General features: G+C 37.3%; 1 protein-coding gene across 1 annotated transcript in view; it reads right to left on the reverse strand.

Annotated features, from left to right (window-relative positions):
- LOC117410956 (scavenger receptor class A member 5-like) overlaps positions 1-23,837 on the reverse strand; it is a 78,997-nt gene that overhangs the window by 43,017 nt on the left and 12,143 nt on the right. Inside the window, exon 3 of the mRNA XM_034017930.3 lies at positions 22,160-22,288. Coding sequence (XP_033873821.2) covers positions 22,160-22,288 — 129 coding nt within the window. The remainder of the gene's footprint in view (positions 1-22,159; positions 22,289-23,837) is intronic.

Genomic DNA, 23,837 nt, shown 5'->3' on the forward strand with positions numbered 1-23,837 from the left:
TTTTCTTTGTTTTACATAGTCACTTTCTTTTGAGCATATTCTTTGTATTCTTATTCCTAGACCCTTTGGGATTGCCCTTTTAGTGTGTATCGGATGTGCAGAGGACATGTGTAAATACTGGTGCATGTCAGTAGGTTTACATATATACACACATACACAGCTGTAGTCCAAACTTTACATACTCCAATGGAAATTTATAATTTCTAGAAATTTCTTGAAAACAAATAATTACAGGAAAAAATTTTTGTAGCAAAAGTTTTCCTTTTGTGGATGAGGAAAAAAGTTACAACACATAGATATCTATAATTATTTATTTCAGCAATTTTTTGGAAATGGAATTAATAGCTAGTTGAGGCACCTTTAGCAATAATAACCTCTTTTAAATGATTAGGATATTTTTCAATGAGCTTTTGGCATGATTCTTTAGTGATTTTTGACCATTGTTCAAAACAGAATTGTTCCAGTGCATTCTAATTCTGAGGACTTCTCTTGTGGACAGCCTTCTTCAACTCATACTAAAGATTCTCAATCAGATTTAGATTGGACTTTGACTAGGCCATTCCAGAACCTTGATTTTATTCTTCTTTAACCATTCTGTAGTAGATTTTGATGCGTGTTTTGGATCGTTGTTGTGTTGGTACATCCAGTTGTGCTTTAAACCAAGTTTTGTAGCGGAGGGTTTCAGATGATTGGCCAATATCTTTTGGTATGCTATGGAATCCATTTTACCATGTATTGGAACTCAATTTCCTGTGCCATTAGAGGAAAAACAGCCCAATAAAAGGATATTACCACCTCTATGCTTGATAGTAGGTATGGTGTTCTTTTCTTTGTATGCCTCACCGGAATTTCTCCAACCGTAACGACTATCAGTGTGACCAATAGCTCGATTTTTGTTTCATCACTCCACAAAACCTTTGACCAGAACTCATATCCATCATTAAAATGCCGTTTTGCAAACTTTAAGCGATTGTCCTTGTGATGTTTTCCTAAGAATGGCTTTTTCCTCGGCCTGCGACCATTGAGACCTTCACCATGCAATAATCGAAATGGAAACCCCAGTCCCACTTGCAGCCAATTCACTTTGAATATCTTTGGCAGTCAATCTCGGATTGTTATTAACCTTCCTCACAATTCTTCTACTTGTTCTTGGTGAAAGAATCTTCTTTCTTCCAGACTGGCGGAGTGTTGTGACAGTACCATGAGTCTTGTACTTCTTGATAATAGAAACAATAGTTGAAATTGGGATACTCAAATGCTTGGAAATCTTCTTGTATCCTTCTCCAGCTTTTATGACAATAACTAATTTTCTGCCTAAGGTCTTCAGATACAGTAGCTCTTTTCTAGAATTATGTTCTGCATTATCATATTGAAATTTCTAGCACCTTGTAGACAATACTATCATAGCATCAAAGGGTATGAATATTTTTGAATTAGCATTTTTGGAGTTTTGCAAAAACATTGCTGAGTATTGTGTGTATATAAAAAAGGATTATGAACATACTTTAATTATTCTTAATAATTCATTTTAATGCTTGCATTGAAAGTGCTAACATCCTATTTTGCCCCTTTATGAATTAACTACTGTGCTGCTAAATGTGGGTTGTCCCAACTGCACATTCCCACCCTGATATGGACAGATCATTTCCATGAACCGTGGGTTAACAAACCGATAGCATAAACTATTAAAATGCAAACTGGCAGGACCCATAGAAAAATACAGCTGAGACTGGAACCAAAACCGTTACTGGAATTCACACACCACCGCTGCACCACTGAAACCACTGAAGAGTTTAAAGGGGAGCAAAAGAAGGAAATAATAAAAGCGGTAAGCCTTTATTGCAGCGTCCAAAACTTAATTATGTTTCCATACATTCCACAGAATTCAGCAGGCAAGCACAGGGTTCTATTTTGGAACAATCGTAATTACCAGATTCAAAGAACAAGCTCATGATTGACCTAGATATGTCTTTCAAAGGCCCTGTACACATTCTTTCCTTGGGGTTGTACCAAAATGTAATCATGTCACCCTATGGGCTACAGAACCATACATGTACAATATGAATAGTTTACATTGGCCTCTGAGGCAAGGAATGTTATCAGTGATTAATTAAAATTAATGAGAGCAAAGACTGGAATTAAATGGTAAATTTGGCATTTGCGCAATGCACAGTACAATGTTAAATTAGGAGAACACAGCATGGATTTGGTAACCTAACAATTGTGGGACTTCACTTTGAAAAGTGTTACATACCCAACAAATCGCTGCAGTAATCTTTTTTTTTTTAAGCTATTTTAAATGCCTGGTGCAGATTTCCCCCGAGTGTCTCTTAAGCCCCTTTCACACTAGCGCTCCTACCCGGGTCCTGACCCAGATTCTGGCTAACCGGGTCACAATCTCGCATAGTGTGAAACCACGTACGCTTTAACCCGGGGTCGAGCAAGACAAAAGAAGTAACAAACAGCCACACCTGAGTGAAGGTTTCACTACCGCAAGGAACCTGCGAGCCATTTCTGTTTATTCACAGTTTGTTGATTGAGACACACCATAAGCCAGATTGCTGCAGGGGTGGTGTGGAGCAATGAAGAAACATTTGATCTAATAAACATCTGGTCCAACAATTCAATCCAGAGAAGATTGGATGGAAGCGTCCATAACAAGCACGTCTTCCAAACAGTTTGCGAGAGGCTGGCTGTAGCTGGATTTCACAGGACGGCAGTCCAGTGCAGAGAGATTAAAAACAGATGAAAGCATGGTTGCAACAGATGAAAGGAAGTTGCTACTTCCAGGGCATTGCGTACTTGATTAAGTCACCCAGGTCAACCCTGCTTCTTCAAAAAGCAGTGTTAAAACTCTTAGCCGACCCGCGTGACACCAAGTCATCACCAGTGTGAAAGGGGCTTTAGATATCCTTATAATAATAAACAGGGTTTGAGCTAAATTTTGTACAACACAGATTATGAAATGCATATCTTAAATTGTGTCCTGGAATTCGAACTGTATAAACAAAGCATTACTGGACTAACCTTTAACCACCCCCTTAAAAGCTAATTGTGAACAAATTCATGAATTATATTTGTATGTGTGCAGAAACCAAATGTACCAAATTAACTGAAGAATACAGAATAGAAGAATATAGAGGCTGCAGTATTATAAACGTAACATATTACAGGAGGTATTGGGATGTTTAAACAGAATTTTATTCTGTATTGAAAAAGCCCAAACAACCAAGAGTCAAGTTACACCATGGTGTTTACAATAAACCCATTAGTTGAGATAGTGTGTTTCACTTCAAATTAACAAAGCATTTCATTTTGAAACGCTGTATAAATATTATAACGAGTGTAATGTATTAGTACAATAGAGAAATTGTTGTATCAGGGAGTAATTATTATCCAAATTAAGTATCATTGAAATAATTAAAAAATAAAACCGATTACTGCACAAGTCAGGAACACACCTGCTTTTCACGAATGCACTTGTGTTCATGTTACAAGTTCATCTCCACAAAACGTCATTATTTGAGTTGTAAAGTGCATCTACTTGCCATACTGCTCTGCACAACTTCTGTCTGGGCTGCTTTCCGTGTGTCAACTTTTTGCATTCTGTATTGTTTTGAAAAACATTTCATTCTACAAACAGAAGTACAGAAGGTGTGATTGTGCAAGAACGGATGTGTTTACAATTACTAGCACAACACAGCCCTGCAGGTAATAAAACTTGCTTTCATTTTTCAAAACAGAACTCTGTTGTTGTTATGTTTGCTGTTAGTACATTACATGGTGAAGTAATGTGAATAATTGTAGCTTAATGTGTATTATCAAGTTCAGCTAGTGAACACATTCTCAGTGCAAGAGTATCTATTTTTCTAAATCAAATGTGCAAATTGGCTTCTGCCACATTTTATTGCAACCATTTTGGTTGTACATTGTGAACTATGCAACCACACGTGTTGTAAAAAAAAAAAAAAAAATGCAACCGGCTTGTCTCTCAACACAGAGGCTAGCTACATTGACCAACGTGTCATCAAGAGCATGGTTAAGGTCTCCTGGTGTGCCTGTAATGGTAATGTTTGCAGAATACCAGTATCACAAGTCTGTAAGATCGGTTGTATTGCCTGTCATGTCTGAAACTAACTTCAACAGGGAAATGTAGCTTTTACACATTCCATTCCATTTGCTAACAGATTACTCAGTCAAGTGTGGGATAGCCTAGTTCTGCAGCTTATTCATGAAATGACTGCAATTATTCTTAAGAAAGTTTTGACTTTTTATTACTCGTTTAAGTAATTCTTGCTTCTGTCATGGTGTTTACCAAACCCTGCCATGGGTATATTTAGAGACCTAGAATTACACGATAGCTGGAGAACCTTGGACAAAACCATTCTACTGCACAAAAAAATATGATTGCTGTACAGGAAACCAAAAGTAATGGCTAGTCACCAAGGTACACAAACACATCAGGTTAGAATACTGATCTGGAAAAGCCACGTTGTTCCATATGTTCCACTTCATCTTCCTAGACAACCACCAGGAGAGATAGGCATCTGGAGTACAGTTGATTTCAAGGCTTTCCATAACAATTGAATCAGATCACTTTTATTATGCTTAAACTTTTACTAACCGCAAAGTTAATTCCACCAGCACTGCTTTATAACCAACATTACTCCTCATGTTGTATGGGTCTTTTTCGGTAAACGTCTAGACATACTGTAGGTTGCTACACCCCAATCTTAACTTTGCTGTATTTATGTTTCTTACAAATGAGAAAGGGGATATATTTCTAGGATAAAAGTCCAGCCACCAAGCCTTCCAAAGCATTTCCTTTACAGATTACAAAAGAAAGATTAAACAAGCTTTGTCCTTTAAACCCACCTAACATCATCAGCATGTACTGTATTTGGCCCAAAAAACATGTCCCTCACAAGTTGTCAAAAGAGATGAAAGTGTAATTTTTATGATTTCAAACAAAATGCCCATTTCCACAATTAAAATGAATTATTCCCTTTCATTCATACTAGAAGTGAACACATGTATATCTATCTAAATGTATATGATCTAAACCACTGCTCTTTACCTGTACCAGAATCCCGCTTGTGAGGCTTGCTGATACCTTTATTGACATCATTAAATAAATGAAAAACACATCCATTGTCCAGCAGGTTTAGGAGTTTAAGATAAGCTGTGGTTTAGACCAATAAAATGGAACCCGTTATCTAGAGCGGATGCATTTAAAAAAAAAAATATATATATATATATATATATATATATATATATATATATATATATATATATATATATATATATATATATATTGTGAGCCAGCTCACAAGTTTACCACCAGGAGTTAACGGGCCAACAGGCTGCAGGTGTGGTTAGGTAGGCAATTTTGGCTTGACTATTGTTAGACTATCATTGGCCTTAATTGGCCCACACCTGTAGCCTGTAACAGCCAAATGCCTGGCTGGTAAAAGGGAGCATGTGCCGGCAGTCTGTTGGGCTGTTTGTTTTGTTTTCCTGCCTGAGAACCTCTGGGGCTTATCTACCACAAGACTGGAATAGAATAACAGGAATCAGTGTCGGATAACGTTGTGGTCCTTTGCCTCTGCAATTCCCTGTTCTCTACAGGGGCTATGAGGAACGGCCTGTCCGCTGCTGGGATCCATGAAAGACTGGACTGCAGAGTAAGGGTAGAAGAAGCCCAAACCCCAGGTGGAATGACCTATTCACCAACTGGACGTGGTTATTGGTCCAGTTGGTTTACGTCGGCATTTTTGTTTTGGTGGTTTTGTTTTGTTTGAAATCTTGTTTGAACTGTTTACTTTTGTTATGGACACGGCTCGATAACGCAGCTGACATTGCAGTATAAGAGCAAGCCTTATAAAATACTGAAATAAAAACGTGCTTTGTTTTGGAAACTCCTGTCTGTTTTCTCTGTGTGCACCCACCTGCTCACTATATATATATATATATATATATATATATATATATATATATATATATATATATATAACCAAGTAAGATAAAGTAAGATTAGTTTTTCTTAAGTACAACTTTCCTTTTAATGTTGGAGTTGCTGTCATGTTAATTAGGCAAATTCAACTGGGCAGGGCTTGGTGGTACCATTCCTGTCCAGTTTCTGTTCCTTATAAATATCATGGACAATATTGTCTTGTGGCTTTATTTAATTCACAACCTCTTTACTGACACAAACAAGGGCAGCATTATGAGAACTACTCAGTGATACAAATTATCCCATATGGAGCCATATTTCTTGGGAAATGTGACGAGGTTCAGTTTTCTGGCATTCATTCTGGTAAGAGCTTACGAACTCATATTTCTGGTCTCGCTGGATCTGGCTCTAAATTGTCCAATGGGATGAGCCCTTAAAAATACTTTTTGCTGTCTGATAAAAAAAAATATTACAAAAAATTAATAAAATGCAGCATTTCATAAATAAAAAGCAGAAGATGACTATATTCCTAATGTGGACTAATTTTGATTAAAAAACAATGACCATTTAGACCCAGATATCAAGTCCAACAACAATAAACCTATTATACCTTACAAATGTTTTTATCTGTAGAAATATGTCCAAGTCCCAATTGATAATTTTCCAGTTTCATTGAATTGAATTTGTGGGGTACCAATTATTTGGGTAGATTGGTTGACTTTTTCAGGCAATTTATATATGTAAAATAAGGAATATAATTTAAAATGTAAAAAGCCTTCAACAGATAATTACAATCACAACCACTGAACACAAGAGGTTTTTTTCTGTAATGTGCCAGTGCCAGTAATATTTCTCTTCTGAGTCAGAAGCCCATAAAACTCCAGTACCAATTAATAAAACAAATGGTGAATATGCCAGAATTTGAACAGCACACGTTAGCCAACCCACCTTGCACCCTTGTTACACAGAGTGAGTGTAACTTAATATATTCAGTAGACTTCTTGGGAGTTACAAAATGGGAATATGTTTGGGTGACCCTGAAGTTTTCAACCTGCATCCTTCTGCTCAAAGTAGAATGGCCAAAAGTTTTGCATCACCTAGAATTTTATGATTCAGAGAATTAAAAATATATAATAATAATAATAATAATAATAATAATAATAATAATAATAATATATACAGTGCACTCCATTTATAATAATCACATCACATCCGTCCCGGATTATTTGATCTCTCAGTTTTTCACTAAGCGGAGATGCAAAGCGCCGCAACCGCCCCCCGCCACTACGCAATCCCCCTCCCTCTACATGCATATCACACAATAACACTGCTGTACTCACTATGTATTCAATGACTATCTATCTATCTATCTATATATATATATATATATATATATATATATATATATATATATATATATATATATATATATATATATATTCACTTTATATAACATAATTTAGATATATTTTTTTAACAACTTGCAAATGAAAGAAACTACAAAATGATATCGCACAAAAGTCTACCGGAAGCCATAATAGTAGTTCAGTGTTTCATGTTAGATTTCGAAAATGTCACATTTTTCAATTGTCCATTTTTTGTTAATTATATGAAAAACTACAAAGCGGCATGTAATTCAATATGTTAAGGTCACATTAGTCAGCAGGTCTCATTTGACTTTATGTAGCAATCCAAACTCTGTGTAACTCAAATTAATGAAGCCTTAAGATCATAGCATTGTATCAGGCTTTTGGAAAGTATTTTAATACAAAGGTACTTTTCTTGTTATAATCATAGTAGTTACAACCTTTCTTTGAACATTAAATTGGTTTGGAGTTAAGAATCGTATATCTTTTACCAGACACATTTTGCTTTAACTTGATATTCATATTACAGTGAAGCTATTGATAACGATGGTTGCATTGCTGAGTGAGGAGGGGTAACTGCATAAAACACACATTAATAGTATGTAGTTCCAAAGAAAACCTTCAGTCTAGCCAATTGGCACAGCTTTAGCATAACACAATAATAAATCTTGTTTGTGCTACAGGGGAATCTTAAGGAAACATTTAACAAACAATTACATTTAACCATCTTCAGAGACAGAAACAAACAAGGCTAAGCTGAATGCTCCAGTTACACCCAGTTACAAACCTGGATAGCCATGATTAGGTCAGTTAAATTGGAACGTTCCTGTAATATCATTCTAAAAGATGTTGATACCCCTTTTAATGCAAAGCACGTTTAATTCAGTATGGTACAGACCTTAGCTTTTGTTTTTTTCTGATTTTCTTTATGGGAAGCCATATGCACATTAGTTATAGGGAGTACAGCGATCCCCACTTCAATATCATGATTGCTACGTTGGTCACATAATACCCACATGGCTAAATGGCTCTGGCTTCACCCAATAAAAATAGTGAATTTGCATTACAAAAAATGATTTCCTCCATCTATTTCCATTTCCCTCCATTGGTTATGACTCTGTGCTCCTTTTCCATTGGGTAATCCTGCTGACACTAACCCTTTCCTGTACAGAACATGATTAAGCAGCAGATCAGACCTTACACGCAGTGTAGTGTGTTAGTATGCATTACTAGGTAAATATAGTTCATGCTCCCCTAAATGTTTTTTTTCCCTCTTTTACTGGATTCTAATTCTATTTAACAGTGAAAGAGGATAAATCTTTCTGAAGTACCTAAGGGGATAGAAGAGTGCAGGGATGCCAAAACATTTCAAGTTCATTGGCACATTAAATCCATATGGAAAAGACAATACTCTTACTTCCTGACCTCGCTCTCGCAACATGTCTGTTTTCAGTGGACAACAATTAGTTACTCCATGCAGGATGTAAAGATAGCAATTTGAAAAGTGTGATCTCCCAAACCAAGAGGGGCAGTAAACTGCAAAATTATTATTATTATTATTATTTATTTCTTAGCAGACGCCCTTATCCAGGGCGACTTACAATTGTTACAAGATATCACATTATACATTATTTTACATACAGATATCACATTATTTTTACATACAATTACCCATTGATACAGTTGGGTTTTTACTGGAGCAATCTAGGTAAAGTACCTTGCTCAAGGGTACAACAGCAGTGTCCCCCACTGGGGATTGAACCCACAACCCTCCGGTCAAGAGTCCAGAGCACTAACCACTACTCCACACTGCTGCCCCAAAAGGTGGACTTTACGGCTGGGAAAATGAAACCATGGGAAAATCATGGTAAAACTGCTAAATACCATGGTAAACTGATCAACTTAACATATTCATTAATTTCCTTTATTCAAAAAAAGAACATAATAAAGAACGTAATACATAGTTAGTGCTGTTATGCACTCATGACAAAATAAGACTGTACTGGAAATGTGGAGGAAAGATTGAGTTATTTTCAGTGTTGGGGTAACTTGCTACTTAAGTAACACATTACTTAATAACAAGGTAATATAGCGAGTTCAGTTTTTAATGGGAGAAATAATATTGCAGTTACTTTAAGCAAAAAAATCTCCTTAACTTTTCTCTGTTGTACACCTACATCGGTGGTCTTTTCTTTTTTAAAGCCAAACTACATTTCAGTTCAGTTGTATTTTCCAGATGCAACCTCAGTCACTGTTTGTAAACTGTGCTGTCTCAGTCAGCAGCAGCAGCACGCCGTCAAACCAGAAGCACCAACAACTCGCCTTGCGATTCGGACACTGTTACCGATTCTGGGGTTAGACGAGTCTGATTCAACCGAGGAAGAAAACGCAATGAAGGAAGTGAAACCGAGGGAGAGGTTGTAAACACAGATGAAGAGAGGGAAGCGCTCCGGTCAGTCTTCATTTAGAAAAAATATTATAATTTAGAAAAGTAGGCTTCTGGAATACATTGTGTAGGCTTATTATATTATTAATTTCGATTTTTTATTTTTAAGTAACTTCTTGTTTTAGTTTTAATAAACTGTTTAACAAGAAACAAACAAAAACTAAATCTAATCTAGCCTTGCATGTGTTTATTGCCTGATTATTTACCCCCCTGACATGGCTTGCTCACTAAAATATTGGTTAATTTATATTCTGAAACACAAGTGCTTTGTCAATAAGACCCATGTGAGATACTTAATGAGCAAGCCGTATCACACTCGCACCAACAGCCAAATAGCTGCCCTGACAAAATCCCACAGAATCCAATGGAATCATATTCTCAAGTTGTTGTTTTTTTGGGCCTGTAAGGTAATAAAATAAAAAATACATAAGTGTCTCACTCTCCAAATTAAAGTATTAGACTAAACCAATCTCTTAAAGCCTGCCATATTTTAAGTGTCTAGCATAAACCTGAATATGTGTTGTGAAGGACATAGCAAATGTACATAGTTGAAAATTATTGCTTTACTTTATTCATGAATTTCTCCAAATTAGGATTCTCTTATGCGAGACTTAAAAATGTTGTAACTTTGTCATTTTTAAAGATATTTGAATAAATGTGGAGTCATTTGAAAGAGCTGAATTTGTACTATGTTGTGGAATATATAACTCATTTTTTGTCATGGGGTCATATGTGACTGATTTTGCGGGAACAGGTCACATATAGATTCCAGTGGTTTTAAGAATGAATGTACATACTAAGTTCTACGAAAAATAGCTGAACACGAGTTGGTACATGACTACCTACAAGCCTCCATTACTGTATACTCCTGTTCACAGGGAGCAGCACACCTTACTATAAAGGATATTTTATTCTCTAAAATTTGAAAAACTCCATTCTGCCAAACTTAAGCCTATTTTAGAGAGAATGTGTCCCCAAGAGGAGGAAGGAAAAGTAAACTTTCTTGTGGAAATCTATCCAGTGCATCTGAGGGGGATCATCTTACACTATTGCAAAGGGTTTGTTATGTCCCCGAAGCAGACATGGCCTTTGGTTTTGGATTTCTTCTGAAGCACAGTGTTCCCAACAGAAGTGTTATGCACACCTGCACACTTAAACATGTGTGCTTATAGAGGTTGTGACAACTTTATTAGGAATGGAGAGTACCTAAAAAGTTACCATGCCCTTGGCACTTCATGAAAATATAGACAGGTTGATGCAGCACACTCACTATCAGCATTCAGGAGTAATGTGCATTTGAATTGACACCATTTATATTGTGTCACAACCCTCTCACTCATCCTTTCCTATTTGTCATTTACATAACTTTTCTTATGAGGTGCCATGTATTTAACAATAATTCAAATTGGCCATAATTCAAAAACACATGTTTGAATCACGCTGGGATGCATACATATGGCACGTGTCCAGCTTTTTCACTTATGATGACCTGAACATTTGACTCTCTTGCCCATGGTCAAGTATTCCACTTGCTAAACTACCCGAAAATGACAACAGACAGCTGGGCTTGTTCAGATAAAAAACACACCACAGAACTGGAAACCTGGCACAGTACTAGCAAGCTGTACTTAAAAAAGTTAATCAATTCATCAAGTTCAATCTTGAATGATGTAGCTGTTCAAATAAGGTTAAGTGAGATTGTCTGGAGTCAGCTTTGCTTTGCTTCATAATTTGAGCATAGACACAGCTGGCTGAACAAAGACAACGATAAAACCAAATACATGCTGGAAAGACGGCACAGTGATTTCAAAGTAAGCGCTGATTATTATTATTATTATTATTATTATTATTATTATTATTATTATTATTATTATTATTATTATTGTAACTATTTTAAAACATCTGTTGAAGAGAATTCTGTCAAAATATAACATTCACAAAGGCACTCCAGTGTGTAGCATCAGGTAATATTACACTACACGTTACTGGTACACAAATGAATCAGCCTGCACGAAACAGAATCATATTAGTCACACAAAAAGAATTTAAAAATAAATAGAACACAGGAACACAACCACCTCTTTCTTTTCCTTGGATATTTTTCTATAACTTGCTGTGTTTTTAAGCGTAGTTCACTATTGGACAGTAAATACTAAACAAAGACACAATTGGTCCAAATTTAATTTTAGTATCCACCAAAACCAGCCAATCAATACTTTGCATTGATGAAAGCAACCAATACTGTACCTGCTACTGCAGAGAGCCAATCACAGACGGTCAGCTCGACTGGAGCACAGACACAGCATCTTTCCACAACAACAAAGCGAGACGCGGACAGTTACGTAATATTGCTCCATTCATATGTAGATTCAAGAGAGAAAGGCTGAAGGTAGAAACATGGTGAGTTAGAAGGCATTTTAGAGTGGTATTTAATGAGAGATTGTATTGGTTGTTCAGACTCCATCGTACACGGACTGTCCAGTAATTGCTCCGTTCATTCCTTAGGCAATGTCCAGATAAAACATTTAAATCATTTAAAGAAAACAATGGTAAAATAATTTTCTAATAGAGATAGTGCCCTCTCGATGATGGCTCTACCGTGTGATAGTTGACCTTGACTTTCGTTAGTGCCCTCGCCTTTGGCTCGGGACGCATAACTCCCGTCACGGTCCACTATCACACGTAGAGCCATCATCGACGGGTACTATCGCTTAAATAATAATAATAAAAAAAAACTTTGAGAAATCATAAATCAAATCAAGTTAAAGTAACGCAAAGCACCATAATAATAATAATAATAATAATAATAATAATAATAATAATAATAATAATAATAATTTTTAAATGTCTTCTTACTTCTGGTGTTTGGTAGAAAGGGCCAGGTAGAAAGTCTTAGTTCCCCCAAAGTACACATCAAAGGAGAAACAGCTGGAGGGCAGCCAGTCAACTGCCAAGCTACAGAGCAGTTTGAAGTTTCACACGTTTAAAAGTAATTTTAAGCTAATTATGCTCTTGTTTCATATTTAAAGAAAGTCAATCCAGCTGGCGAAGCTCCAGGCAGTGATTGGGATCATATATTTAATACAAAACAGGCAGATCTGACACAGAGAAAGGTATAAAGCTGACGTCCATTTGCTATTTGCCTCTCTCCTGAACTCTTCAGAAACTAACTCAATTAACTAAGACCTTTTTTTAGTACAGTACACCCTGGCTATAACGAACTTGTTGGGGTCCAAGCCTTTTGTTCGTTATATCGAGGGGTTCATTATAGCGAAAGGACAATCAAAATGAACGATAAACTGTTGGAGTAAGTTAATGAGATTGTGATTAAAAGTAGAATTACATGTACCTGTTTGTTTCATGTATGCAGTATTCTGCCTTTGCTTTATCCAATTCGTTAAATAATTAAAACGTAATACAAAAAGCAAAAATCCCAAATCTAAGCTAAACGTTTATTCAAAATCAATCTGACATGAATCGTTTCAAAGTGCACCAAATCCAACATGCAAGAATCCCAAACTGAGCTTTTATTGCAAATCAACCCGACACGAAAAGTTTGACATGAAAAGTTCATCAGATTTTTTTTTTTCTTTAATCAATTTTGCTTTGCTGCATGGTTGCTGAACAAGCCAAAAAACAGAGTGCTTTTTGACAACCTATAGTCACGACAGAGACAGCGCCAGCTTCTTATTAAGACAAATAAGACTTGACTTCACTGCGAGGTGGCATCCTGTGTGTACAGTGGCTCTCAAAAGTATTCACCCCCCTTAGACTTTTCCACATTTTATTGTGTTACAACATGGAATCAAAATGGATTTAATTAGGAGTTTTTGCCACTGATCAACACAAAAAAGTCCATAATGTCAAAGTGAAAAATAAAATCTACAAATTGTTCTAAATTAATTACAAATACAAAACAGAAAATAATTGATTGCATAAGTATTCACCCCCTTTGGTAGAGGCACCTTTGGCAGCAATTACAGCCATGAGTCTATTTGGATAAGTCTCTACCAGCTTTGCACATCTGGACACTGCAATTTTTGTCCATTCTTATTTGTTTATTTAGCAGACGCCTTTATCTAAGGCGACTTACAGAGACTAGGGTGTGTGGACTTTGCATCAGCTGCAGAGTCACTTACAAGTGCATCTCACCTGAACTACGGAGCACAAGGAGGATAAGTGACTTGCTCAGGATCACACAATGAGTCAGTGGCTGAGGTGGGATTTGAACCGGGGACCTCCTGGTTACAAGCCCTTTTCTTTAACCACTGGACCACACATTATTCTTTGCAAAATTGCTCAAGCTCCGTGAAGTTGGATGGGGGCCTTTGGTGAACAGCAATTTTCAACTTTTTCCACATATTCTCAATTGGATTGAGGTCCGGGCTTTGACTGGGCCACTCCAGGACATTGACCTTTTTGTTTTTAAGCCACTCCAGTGTGGCTTTGGCTGTATGTTTGGGGTCATTGTCCTGCTGGAAGATGAATCTTCTCCCAAGTCCCAGGTCTCTTGCAGACTTCAGCAGATTTTCCTCCAGGATTTCTTTGTACTTTGCTGCATCCACTTTGCCTATCTTCACCAGCTTTCCAGGCCCTGACGCAGACAAGCATCCCCACAGCATGATGCTGCCACCACCATGCTTCACGGTAGGGATGGTGTTCTCAGGATGATGTGCGATGTTAGGCTTGCGCCAAACACAGCACTTAGCGTTGAGGCCAAAAAGCTCTATTTTGGTCTCTTCAGACCATAGAATCTTCTTCCACTTGGTCTCAGCATCTCCCACATGACTTTTGGCAAACTCTAGCCGAGATTTGATGTGAATTTTTTTCAACAATGGCTTTCTTTTTGCTTTCTTTTTGTTCGACCAATGTGACACAAAGCCCCTCCTGCTCCAAGTGTTCCTACACTTCACAGACCTCACATACGTTACAATATTATCTTTTATATATATATATATATATATATATATATATATATATATATATATATATATATTTTTTTTTTTTATTTGGCGTCAAGGGGCCAGGTTCTTTATAGCCGAAAGTTTGTTCTAATGAAGGCCATTATAGTGAGGGTGTACTGTACTTTAGTTTGTTTAAATCCAACATTAGAATATCAGGCCTTGGAAATGTTTATAGTGTCCTGCAATATAATTAGCCGAAGTGATATATGAGTTACAATTAAGTGAACCCTCTGGAGAGTTGACCTAATGTACAAGAGAAATTGTTTTAAAAAAGTATTCATAAAACAAAGATCGACAATGAGCTTGGAAACAGTGTATGAAAGTTAATTTAACTTTTAGAGAGGAAAGAGAACGAATGGTATGTTGCTGATGTGCACCACCAGTCTCCAGGGCAAGGGAAATTCTGCTGGTCTGTTCTGCAGATGGAGTCATGGTTTTTCTGGTGTAGCAGACAACGAACCAGAAGACCAGGGTTTGTTAGTCACTACCACTGTGTGATGCGCCATTCCATTCAGTTCAGTTTTTATTTAAATTATTGTGGAATTTAATCAGGATATGAAGGTTTCATAAAATTCAAGTATTGTAAAAAAAATTTTTTTTTTTTTTTTTTTAAAAGTCCTTGAAAGTGCTTGATTTTTTCCCCTCAGTAGACAGTGGTTAAAGTGTAGGGCGTTATACATGGCATGGCATATCGTCAAAAGAAATGTTATACTACAGCAAAACATCCTACCCGGATCTCTTTAGTTTCAAACAAAACAACTTTGACTTCAGAGTCTCTACACAGCGCGAGGATGTTTCAGCTCAGGTCACACCCTTATACTCCGGAAGCACTTCACTTGTAGGTCACTGTACCTGTGAATTTTATGAATTACTTGTGTGTGTTGGAAATCGTACCAGTCAAATCCTACAAATACGTTTAAGTTTTAATTCCATCTTTTATTTTTGTGTACTAGTTTTATGATATTTAGTGTACATACATGTGGTTAGCCTGCCGTTTCGAGTGTGTAAAGCAGTCTTTCTTTACTGTACGTCGCCACTGTTGAAAGTTAAGTGCCTTCCCATCAGCTGTCTAATATAATAGCCAAGTACCATTAAAAGAGGGAGGACATCCATCAACTCTTCACCTCACTTGAGCCATATGTGAGCAGACAAACACTGTGATTTTAAAATATCCAGCTCACATTAGCTAACTGCAACATAATGCAGTCAGACTGGCATGACTTACCAAGTGGAGGGACACTAACAGTATTATTTAATTAAAAATTGTAATAAAAACAAAACATGAACAATTCCAACCCCCCCCCCCCCCCCCCCCCCATGCCTGCATAAACATTCTGCTAATCTACCAACTAAACATTAACATCCATGTACTTGAGTGTACAGACATGCTCAAATTTGTTGGTACCCCTCCACAAAAAACGAAGAATGCACAATTTTCTCTGAAATAACTTGAAACTGACAAAAGTAATTGGCATTAAAAAAAAAAAAATTATTGTATTTCTTGCTCTTATTGTATTACTTGTATTGTAACACTTGAATGTATTTGTATTTGCTTGCGATTGTAAGTCGCCCTGGATAAGGGCGTCTGCTAAGAAATAAATAATAATAATAATAATAATTGTTTATTCCATATTTAATAGAAACCAGACTTTGCTTTTGATTTTTTATTCAACATAATATTGTAAATAATAAAACAAATGAAAATGGCATGGACAAAAATGATGGGACCGCTAACCTAATATTTTGTTGCACAACCTTTAGAGGCAATCACTGCAATCAAACGTTTTCTGTAGCTCTCAATGAGACTTCTGCACCTGTTAACAGGTAGTTTGGCCCACTCTTCCTGAGCAAACTGCTCCAGCTGTCTCAGGTTTGATGGGTGTCTTCTCCAGACTGCAAGTTTCAGCTCTTTCCATAGATGTTCGATAGGATTCAGATCAGGACTCATAGAAGGCCACTTCAGAATAGTCCAATGTTTTGTTCTTATCCATTCTTGGGTGCTTCTAGCTGTGTGTTTTGGGTCATTATCCTGTTGGAGGACCCATGACCTGCGACTGGGACAGAGCTTTCTGACACTGGGCAGTACGTTTTGCTCCAGAATGCCTTGATAGTCTTGAGATTTCATTGTGCCCTGCACAGATTCAAGGCACCCTGTGCCAGGCGCAGCAAAGCAGCCCCAAAACATAACCGAGCCTCCTCCATGTTTCACTGTAGGTATGGTGTTCTTTTCTTTGAAAGCTTCATTTTGTCGTCTGTGAACATAGAGCTGATGTGACTTGCCAAAAAGCTCTAGTTTTGACTCATCTGTCCAAAGGACATTCTCCCAGAAGGATTGTGGCTTGTCAATATGCATTTTAGCAAATTCCAGTCTGGCTTTTTTATGTTTTTCTTTCAAAAGTGGAGTCCTCCTGGGTCTTCTTCCATGGAGCCCACTTTCGCTCAAAAAGCGACGGATGGTGCGATCAGAAACTGACGTACCTTCACCTTGGAGTTCAGCTTGTATCTCTTTGGCAGTTATCCTTGGTTCTTTTTCTACCATTCGCATTATCCTTCTGTTCAATCTGGGGTCGATTTTCCTCTTGCGGCCGCGCCCAGGGAGGTTGGCTACAGTTCCATGGACCTTAAACATCTTAATAATATTTGCAGCTGTTGTCATAGGAACATCAAGCTGCTTGGAGATGGTCTTGTAGCCTTTACCTTTACCATGCTTGTCTATTATTTTCTTTCTGATCTCCTCAGACAACTCTCTCCTTTGCTTTCTCTGGTCCATGTTCAGTGTGGTGCACACAATGATACCAAACAGCACTGTGACTACTTTTCTCCATTTAAATAGGCTGAATGACTGATTACAAGATTGGAGACATGTGTTTTACTAATTAAAGAAACTAATTAGTTTGAAATATCACTATAATCCAATTATTTATTATCTTTTCTAAGGGGTACCAACAAATGTGTCCAGGCCATTTTAGAATATCTTTGTAGAATAAGCAATAATTCATCTCTTTTCACAGCTCCTTTGCTTTATTCTAAGACATACCAAAGGCATGCAAGTATACATGATAAAATAGCTTTTAATTTCATCACTTTTCAGGAGGAATGAAGCATTATTTCAATGAGCTGTAAGGGTACCAACAAATTTGAGCACGTCTGTATGTGTTAACCAATAACCACTAAACACTCACTAGTGCTACATTTTGAAATATTAAAATACACTTCAAGTATTTCTAAATCTGGGTCTATTTGTTGCTATGATTTAAAATGTCAGTGAATGGCTGATTTATAAATAGTGTCAAGATGGTTGGTTGAATAAAGAGCAGCTTTACAGATGACATCACAATAGTCCTACAGTATGTAAGAGAAAAACACATTTTTGTATGACAGATCATCTAACAATAAAAGTAAAAACAGATTTGGTTTTAAAAATGAAATTTTTTACCTTGGGTTACTTGATAAAGCTAGCTAAATTCCTAAGTATTTACGAGTCCGTACTTCAACAGGTTCTTGTTTCAGTGTAGTCACTCCATAAGGGAATGTTCTTTGTCTTAATAAAGACACATGCTTCAGGGAATTTTAGTATTCAAAATCAACTTTAAAAAAAACAGATGTTCAAAAGTGGATTGTCACATACAGTTTAAAAACCTTTATAAGTACACACATTGAATATAACAGAGAACTGCCAACAATTATGTATTAAGCATGCATGTAACAAGCTGTTTTTTTATATCATAATGTACGTTGGAGTGCACAGAAGGGCATGTTTTAAAAGTACATCTCATTTATAATACCGAAAGTTCACATTTTAAAAATACATTAATAACAGTGTAAGTAATCGCATAGAAAAATGCAATGAACCACACTGACGCATGCGCATATTTTACAATAAGCCCAATAGTGCTTAATGCAGCATGCACATAGCGTTTGGTACCTTGTGAGCACGTTCTGAATGGAAGAAGAAAAATGATATATACATATATCAAATTATTTTCCTATGTATTATGTGTTTTTGTGTTGTTTGTTTTTAGGTGTGTATCCCTTTAAAAAAGACGGTCCTGTTTCTTAATTAGTTGATGCGCGCACTTTTTGAAAACAGAATATAGTTTCCGGTAATAAGGGATTGGCCTGAGGGGAAACAGGTGAAGAAACGGGAGTAGAGCACACGAGACAGAGTACACAGGTTGTGGATTTGTTATTTTTTTCTTGATTTGTAGTTACTGAATGTTTGAAATACATTTGTTAATCAGGTTCTTAGAAAAAGAAAAATGCCAAACAATGGAATAAAATGGTTAAATGATATTTTATGTGGTGCTTGCCTACGAGACTAACGATTGGTATGTATAGGGTTTGTTGTATCGTAATATAAAATAAACTTGATTATACTGCGTTTGTCTTTTTGGCAGTATTAGCAATAAAAAGTATGTCTCTGTGGGCGTACGTGAATTTTTTTTTGTCCCACGATATGTAAATTATTCTCGATATCAATCGATATCGTATCACAATATCGATATAATATCACAATATTGAGATATATATATAAACAAACTAGCAGCTGGAAAATAACAATCATATTTAATATGTCCTGGGGCTGCTGCTCACAATTTCAAATGTCACGTCAACTGACCTTATGAATATTCTAACAATGATCAACTTAAACATTACCCAAACAGACAAGTTGTGCACAGATGTCCCAGCAAACATGGTACACCTTTACACAACAGGTTGAAGAGATCATTTAATTTTATAAATGAGAGCATAATATACTGGAAAAACTGCAGACCATACACATAAAAAGTCTGGGTTTTACAGGCATTGCCTTAAATCAGAGGTATATTTTTTTTGGTTTTATATCAGACATCAGACCGGAAAGGAAAAATGGTACTGTTGGAGCTGGTCCGACATTACAATTGCCTACTTTAACCTGTCAAAACCCCCAGCCCCTCACAGACAATTTCCGCCTGGGGGGCTGTGCCCTTAAATAAATCACAATATCTTCCAAAGTATAGACAGCACAGGCATGGTTCAGGGCTTGAATTCAAGGTAACCCTTTGGGCATCAAGACTAAAACCTCAGGTGTGATAAAAGTCTTACTCAGTACCACACTGGAAGGAGATATCCAGAAAAAAAATACATAAAAAAACACTTTTTTATGTTCTATAGTCATTTTTTCAACTTGTAGCATATGAAAAGAGCCAGATTTTTTTCCAGTGCTTCACCAACATGTCTACTATACTGGGTAAAAAAATGGAACTGTTTGAACAAAGGGATCAAATTCTACAGGAGTTTTTACAAAGCTAAGCCCAAGGGTCCCCAAACCTCTCCAAAAATAAACATTGTGTAAATCTTTATGTCAATTGATACACTAAGTTCTAAAAGGGATGTTATCTTCTGGCACCTCACATGCTATCCATTGCCACATGCATTTGCCTTTGAAAGGCTTTTTTTTTTTTTTCCCTTATCTCATTCAAGAGGTGGGCGTGTTTCGATTACTCTGTGATGGATTGGGCTACAAACAAAGTAAAGGTATGAATGGAAAGCCTGTGACCTCCCCTACAATGTGATCAGGGAGACTTCACCGTCATCAAGGTTGTAAGACCAGAGCAGCAAAACGCAAGCTAGTCGATTGCTTTTGTTTTGAATGCATGGGGGTACTAGACACATTGCGAATGGGATATCTCAGCGGTGAAATGACGGATTCGAAAAATTCCTTCGCTGTTTGACGGTAGGAAAACGACGATTTTGATATCGAGTCAGCTTTTTTTCTCTTTTGCTTTTGTAATAATATTAAAAATGAGTTATGAAATATAATATTTACGTGCAGTTCCGTGTTCCGCCCGCGGGACTAGAGGGCGTAAGAGGTTTAATGATAATTGTATACATGGTATACATTGTTAATTGTATACATTAAATTAAATACTAAGTCCACTCTGGTTGTGAGCTGAGGTTACAACCAGTGTTCAGTTGTAATCTTGTGGACTTTTGTGTCATTCTGAACTTTCACTCTTGATTTCAGCGGTCCTTTGAAAACAAGTCTGTGTTTATTTCAAGTTGCCCTTTGATAATGGAATTTTATTTCCGGGATGTAAATCAAAAATAAAAATGCGTGAAGGATTCGCTCAGGTAACACAGCAAGAGGCAGGTCTCTCAGAAATGGAAAAATGAGAGAACAGCAAACGCATCACGAAAACTGTTACAGGTAAAATTGTTTATAATTGAAAAAGAACACACCATGAAGGTTAAACTATGATACTGGATCTTTAAGGGAACATAATACTATTTCTTAGCATAGTTTGAAAGTAAAACCATTATTAACATTTTTAAATTGTTGTCTACGACCCAATGCTGTACAGTGACTCATTTACAAGCATTGGCAAAGCTGGTTGAGTTGATGCAATTTGCTTTCAGCTAGTACTCCTAAATAATAAAACGATATACACAAAATATGTCCAGCCCACATTATGGAGATCCTCAGATAATATTACAAAACAAGAAAAGGCTTTCCGTTGTGATAGTTTATCATACGCTGCCAGCATGTTTCAAGGCATCTTATTTTACAGTAACTGGCAAGGTGTCTGTCCACTTGGAGTGGCCTGTGAAGTCTATGAGATTTACATTGTCTTATGTAACAACTTCCATAGAATCCTCTGCAGTTTTTTTTAGAAAGACCACAGGATATTTAGCTGGGAATTAATTTGGTGTCGAGTTTCAGGTTCTGTTATTTTGTGTTAGTTTAGTGTAAATGGAAACTTGCATGTGAATGTGGTTTGAAGCAAGCTCACACCAAGTTGCAGATCTTGACTGGGGACAACTGCTGGTCCTTGGATCCCTGCAGTGTTAGGGCTGAAAATCCCACTGCCTCATTGCACATCCTCGACCTCCTATTGGTCAGGGTCCCTTTGTCACAGACTTCCCCAGCAAGTTCCAGTAGTTTGCTAATATCCATTGCTTTTGTTTGGTGGATGCAAAGAATCGACTGATTTGACACCTACTGATTTCACTTACAAGCCAGCCACCTTATTACACCCAGGTGCTCGACAACGGATGTCAGCATCCTACCAGCCCCAGTAAGGACTGCTATAGCACGGTGAGCCTCTGAAGATGTTCCCTGTCCAACCCGCAGAAATGCTTGAGCCAGTCAGATGCTTCCTGTCAAGTTGGAAACTCTAAATCTTCATGGGTTCAGGTAACCAATATCTCGAAGCGTCAGGTCTTTATCACCCGTAAAAACAAAAAGTCTCGTGGCCCTAATGTCACACTTACTTTTGAATCCAGGGCCTCTTCTTTTTATCCCGGATGACAAAAACTAGAAATTCCATTATTTTAACTGCCTACTTCACCAGTTCAATTTATTTCAAATTTGTGTTTGACTGCCTCAGTGACTGGCAGTGTTGTGTAAACAAATGCTTGCATAGCACCAAAAAAATCATGGACTTACCTGCTATGAAGAGCCCAACGATACTGAGGAGCACAAGAACATACAGAAGCACTATGGCATACTTGATTGATGATAATGAATTGATATGAGCACAGCAGTTATCTGCCTTTCTCCTCCTGTTGGCAGGACCTGCAGAAGATCCAAAAAAAAAATTACATTTAAGCTGTGACATTTTTATCTGGATTCGATAAGATTCCATTCTATACTTGAATTCTGCATGGGCTTCACAGTAATATGGTATTACTTACTTGTAAGCAACAGACAAATAGCAAGAAGTCAAAGACTAGTAGATATAAAATGTAGCACACAGAAACATATCATTGGCGTTAAGAGTTTAATCCATAAGGGGGATCATGTGAACGATGGCTGCGTAGAAGATCTTCTCCTCGCCTCCCCTCGTTTATTTTGCTAGTCTAAAATATTAAAACTCAGTTTTCTCACTAGTTTTTTCTACTTTTGCCCATCTGACATAACCAGGATGTCGAACTCGTTGAAAAAGAGACCTACATCTCACTCTTCTCCATCCAAGAGGGAAAAGAGCACAGTCAATTCGGATCTGGCCTCCATTGTCAAGGAGTGCATGTCTCAGACTCGTCAGTACTGAAAACACGTGTCTCGAGACTGCTTCCAGGATTACCAAAGGGAGTTTTCATCCTTTATCCAAGAATTCAAGACTCTTAAGACGGATCTGACTGCTCTCCGTACATCCGTGATCGGTAACAAGAAAGCTATTACAGCATGTGAGGCCAGGATGGACCGGATAGAGGCTAAGATGGCGGACCTGGAGAACAGAAACCGACGCAATAATCTTTGCCTGATTGGCCTGAAGGAAGGAGATGAGGGCTCTAACCCCATTGATTTTCTATTTAAAACTCTCCCACTATGTTTCCCGACCTTGTCTGGTAAAACCATCGAGATTATGCATGCTCACCGTATATATTCCGACCAGTCAAAATCAAGGGACAGGCCTCGCACTCTCATTTTCAAACTGCTGAGGTACTCGCATCGTCAGGCAGTGTTGCAGGCAGCCAGAAAGAATGCCTCTCAGTCTAAGGCTGGCAATATTAGAGTTTACACATGTGTGGGGGCTTAAGTCTTCCAACAAACGGGTTTGCTGTTTTGATCTTTTACATAGAAAAAAATAGATGTTGCCATGGTGCAGAAGTCTCACCTTAAACAACAAGACGTTCCTAGATTTGCTAACAGATACTTTTACGTGGCCGCTTCCTTTTCTGCAGATAATAAAACAAAGGGCTTGCTGATTTTATTGCGCCGTAGTTTTCAGATCTCTATCTTTGGGTACAGGGGGAGACGGGGAGGGACGAATAACTTATTTAAAAACCTGCATTTCGAGTAAAAAAAATTGCTTTTGTTTCAGTCTACGCCCCAACGTCGTTTGATCCAGACTTTTAATTCATTGACTATAAAGTCAGCTGTCTGACTTTAGTTTAATGATTGGTGCTGATATGAATGCTGTGATGAACTCGGCCCTTGATAGATCGCGTATTTAGCGGGGAAGTACTGGCATCCTCTACACTGCAGAGTTTTACATATAATTTCAGTCTAGTTGATGCTTGGCGGGTTTTCAATCCATCAGTTAAAGAATTCACTTTTCTTTCGGTGAGACATAAATCCTTCTCTAGGATCGTTTTCATTTTTGTATAGAAATCTCTCTTTT

The sequence above is a fragment of the Acipenser ruthenus genome, chromosome 6 (assembly GCF_902713425.1).
Source record: "Acipenser ruthenus chromosome 6, fAciRut3.2 maternal haplotype, whole genome shotgun sequence".
Lineage (NCBI taxonomy): Eukaryota > Metazoa > Chordata > Actinopteri > Acipenseriformes > Acipenseridae > Acipenser > Acipenser ruthenus.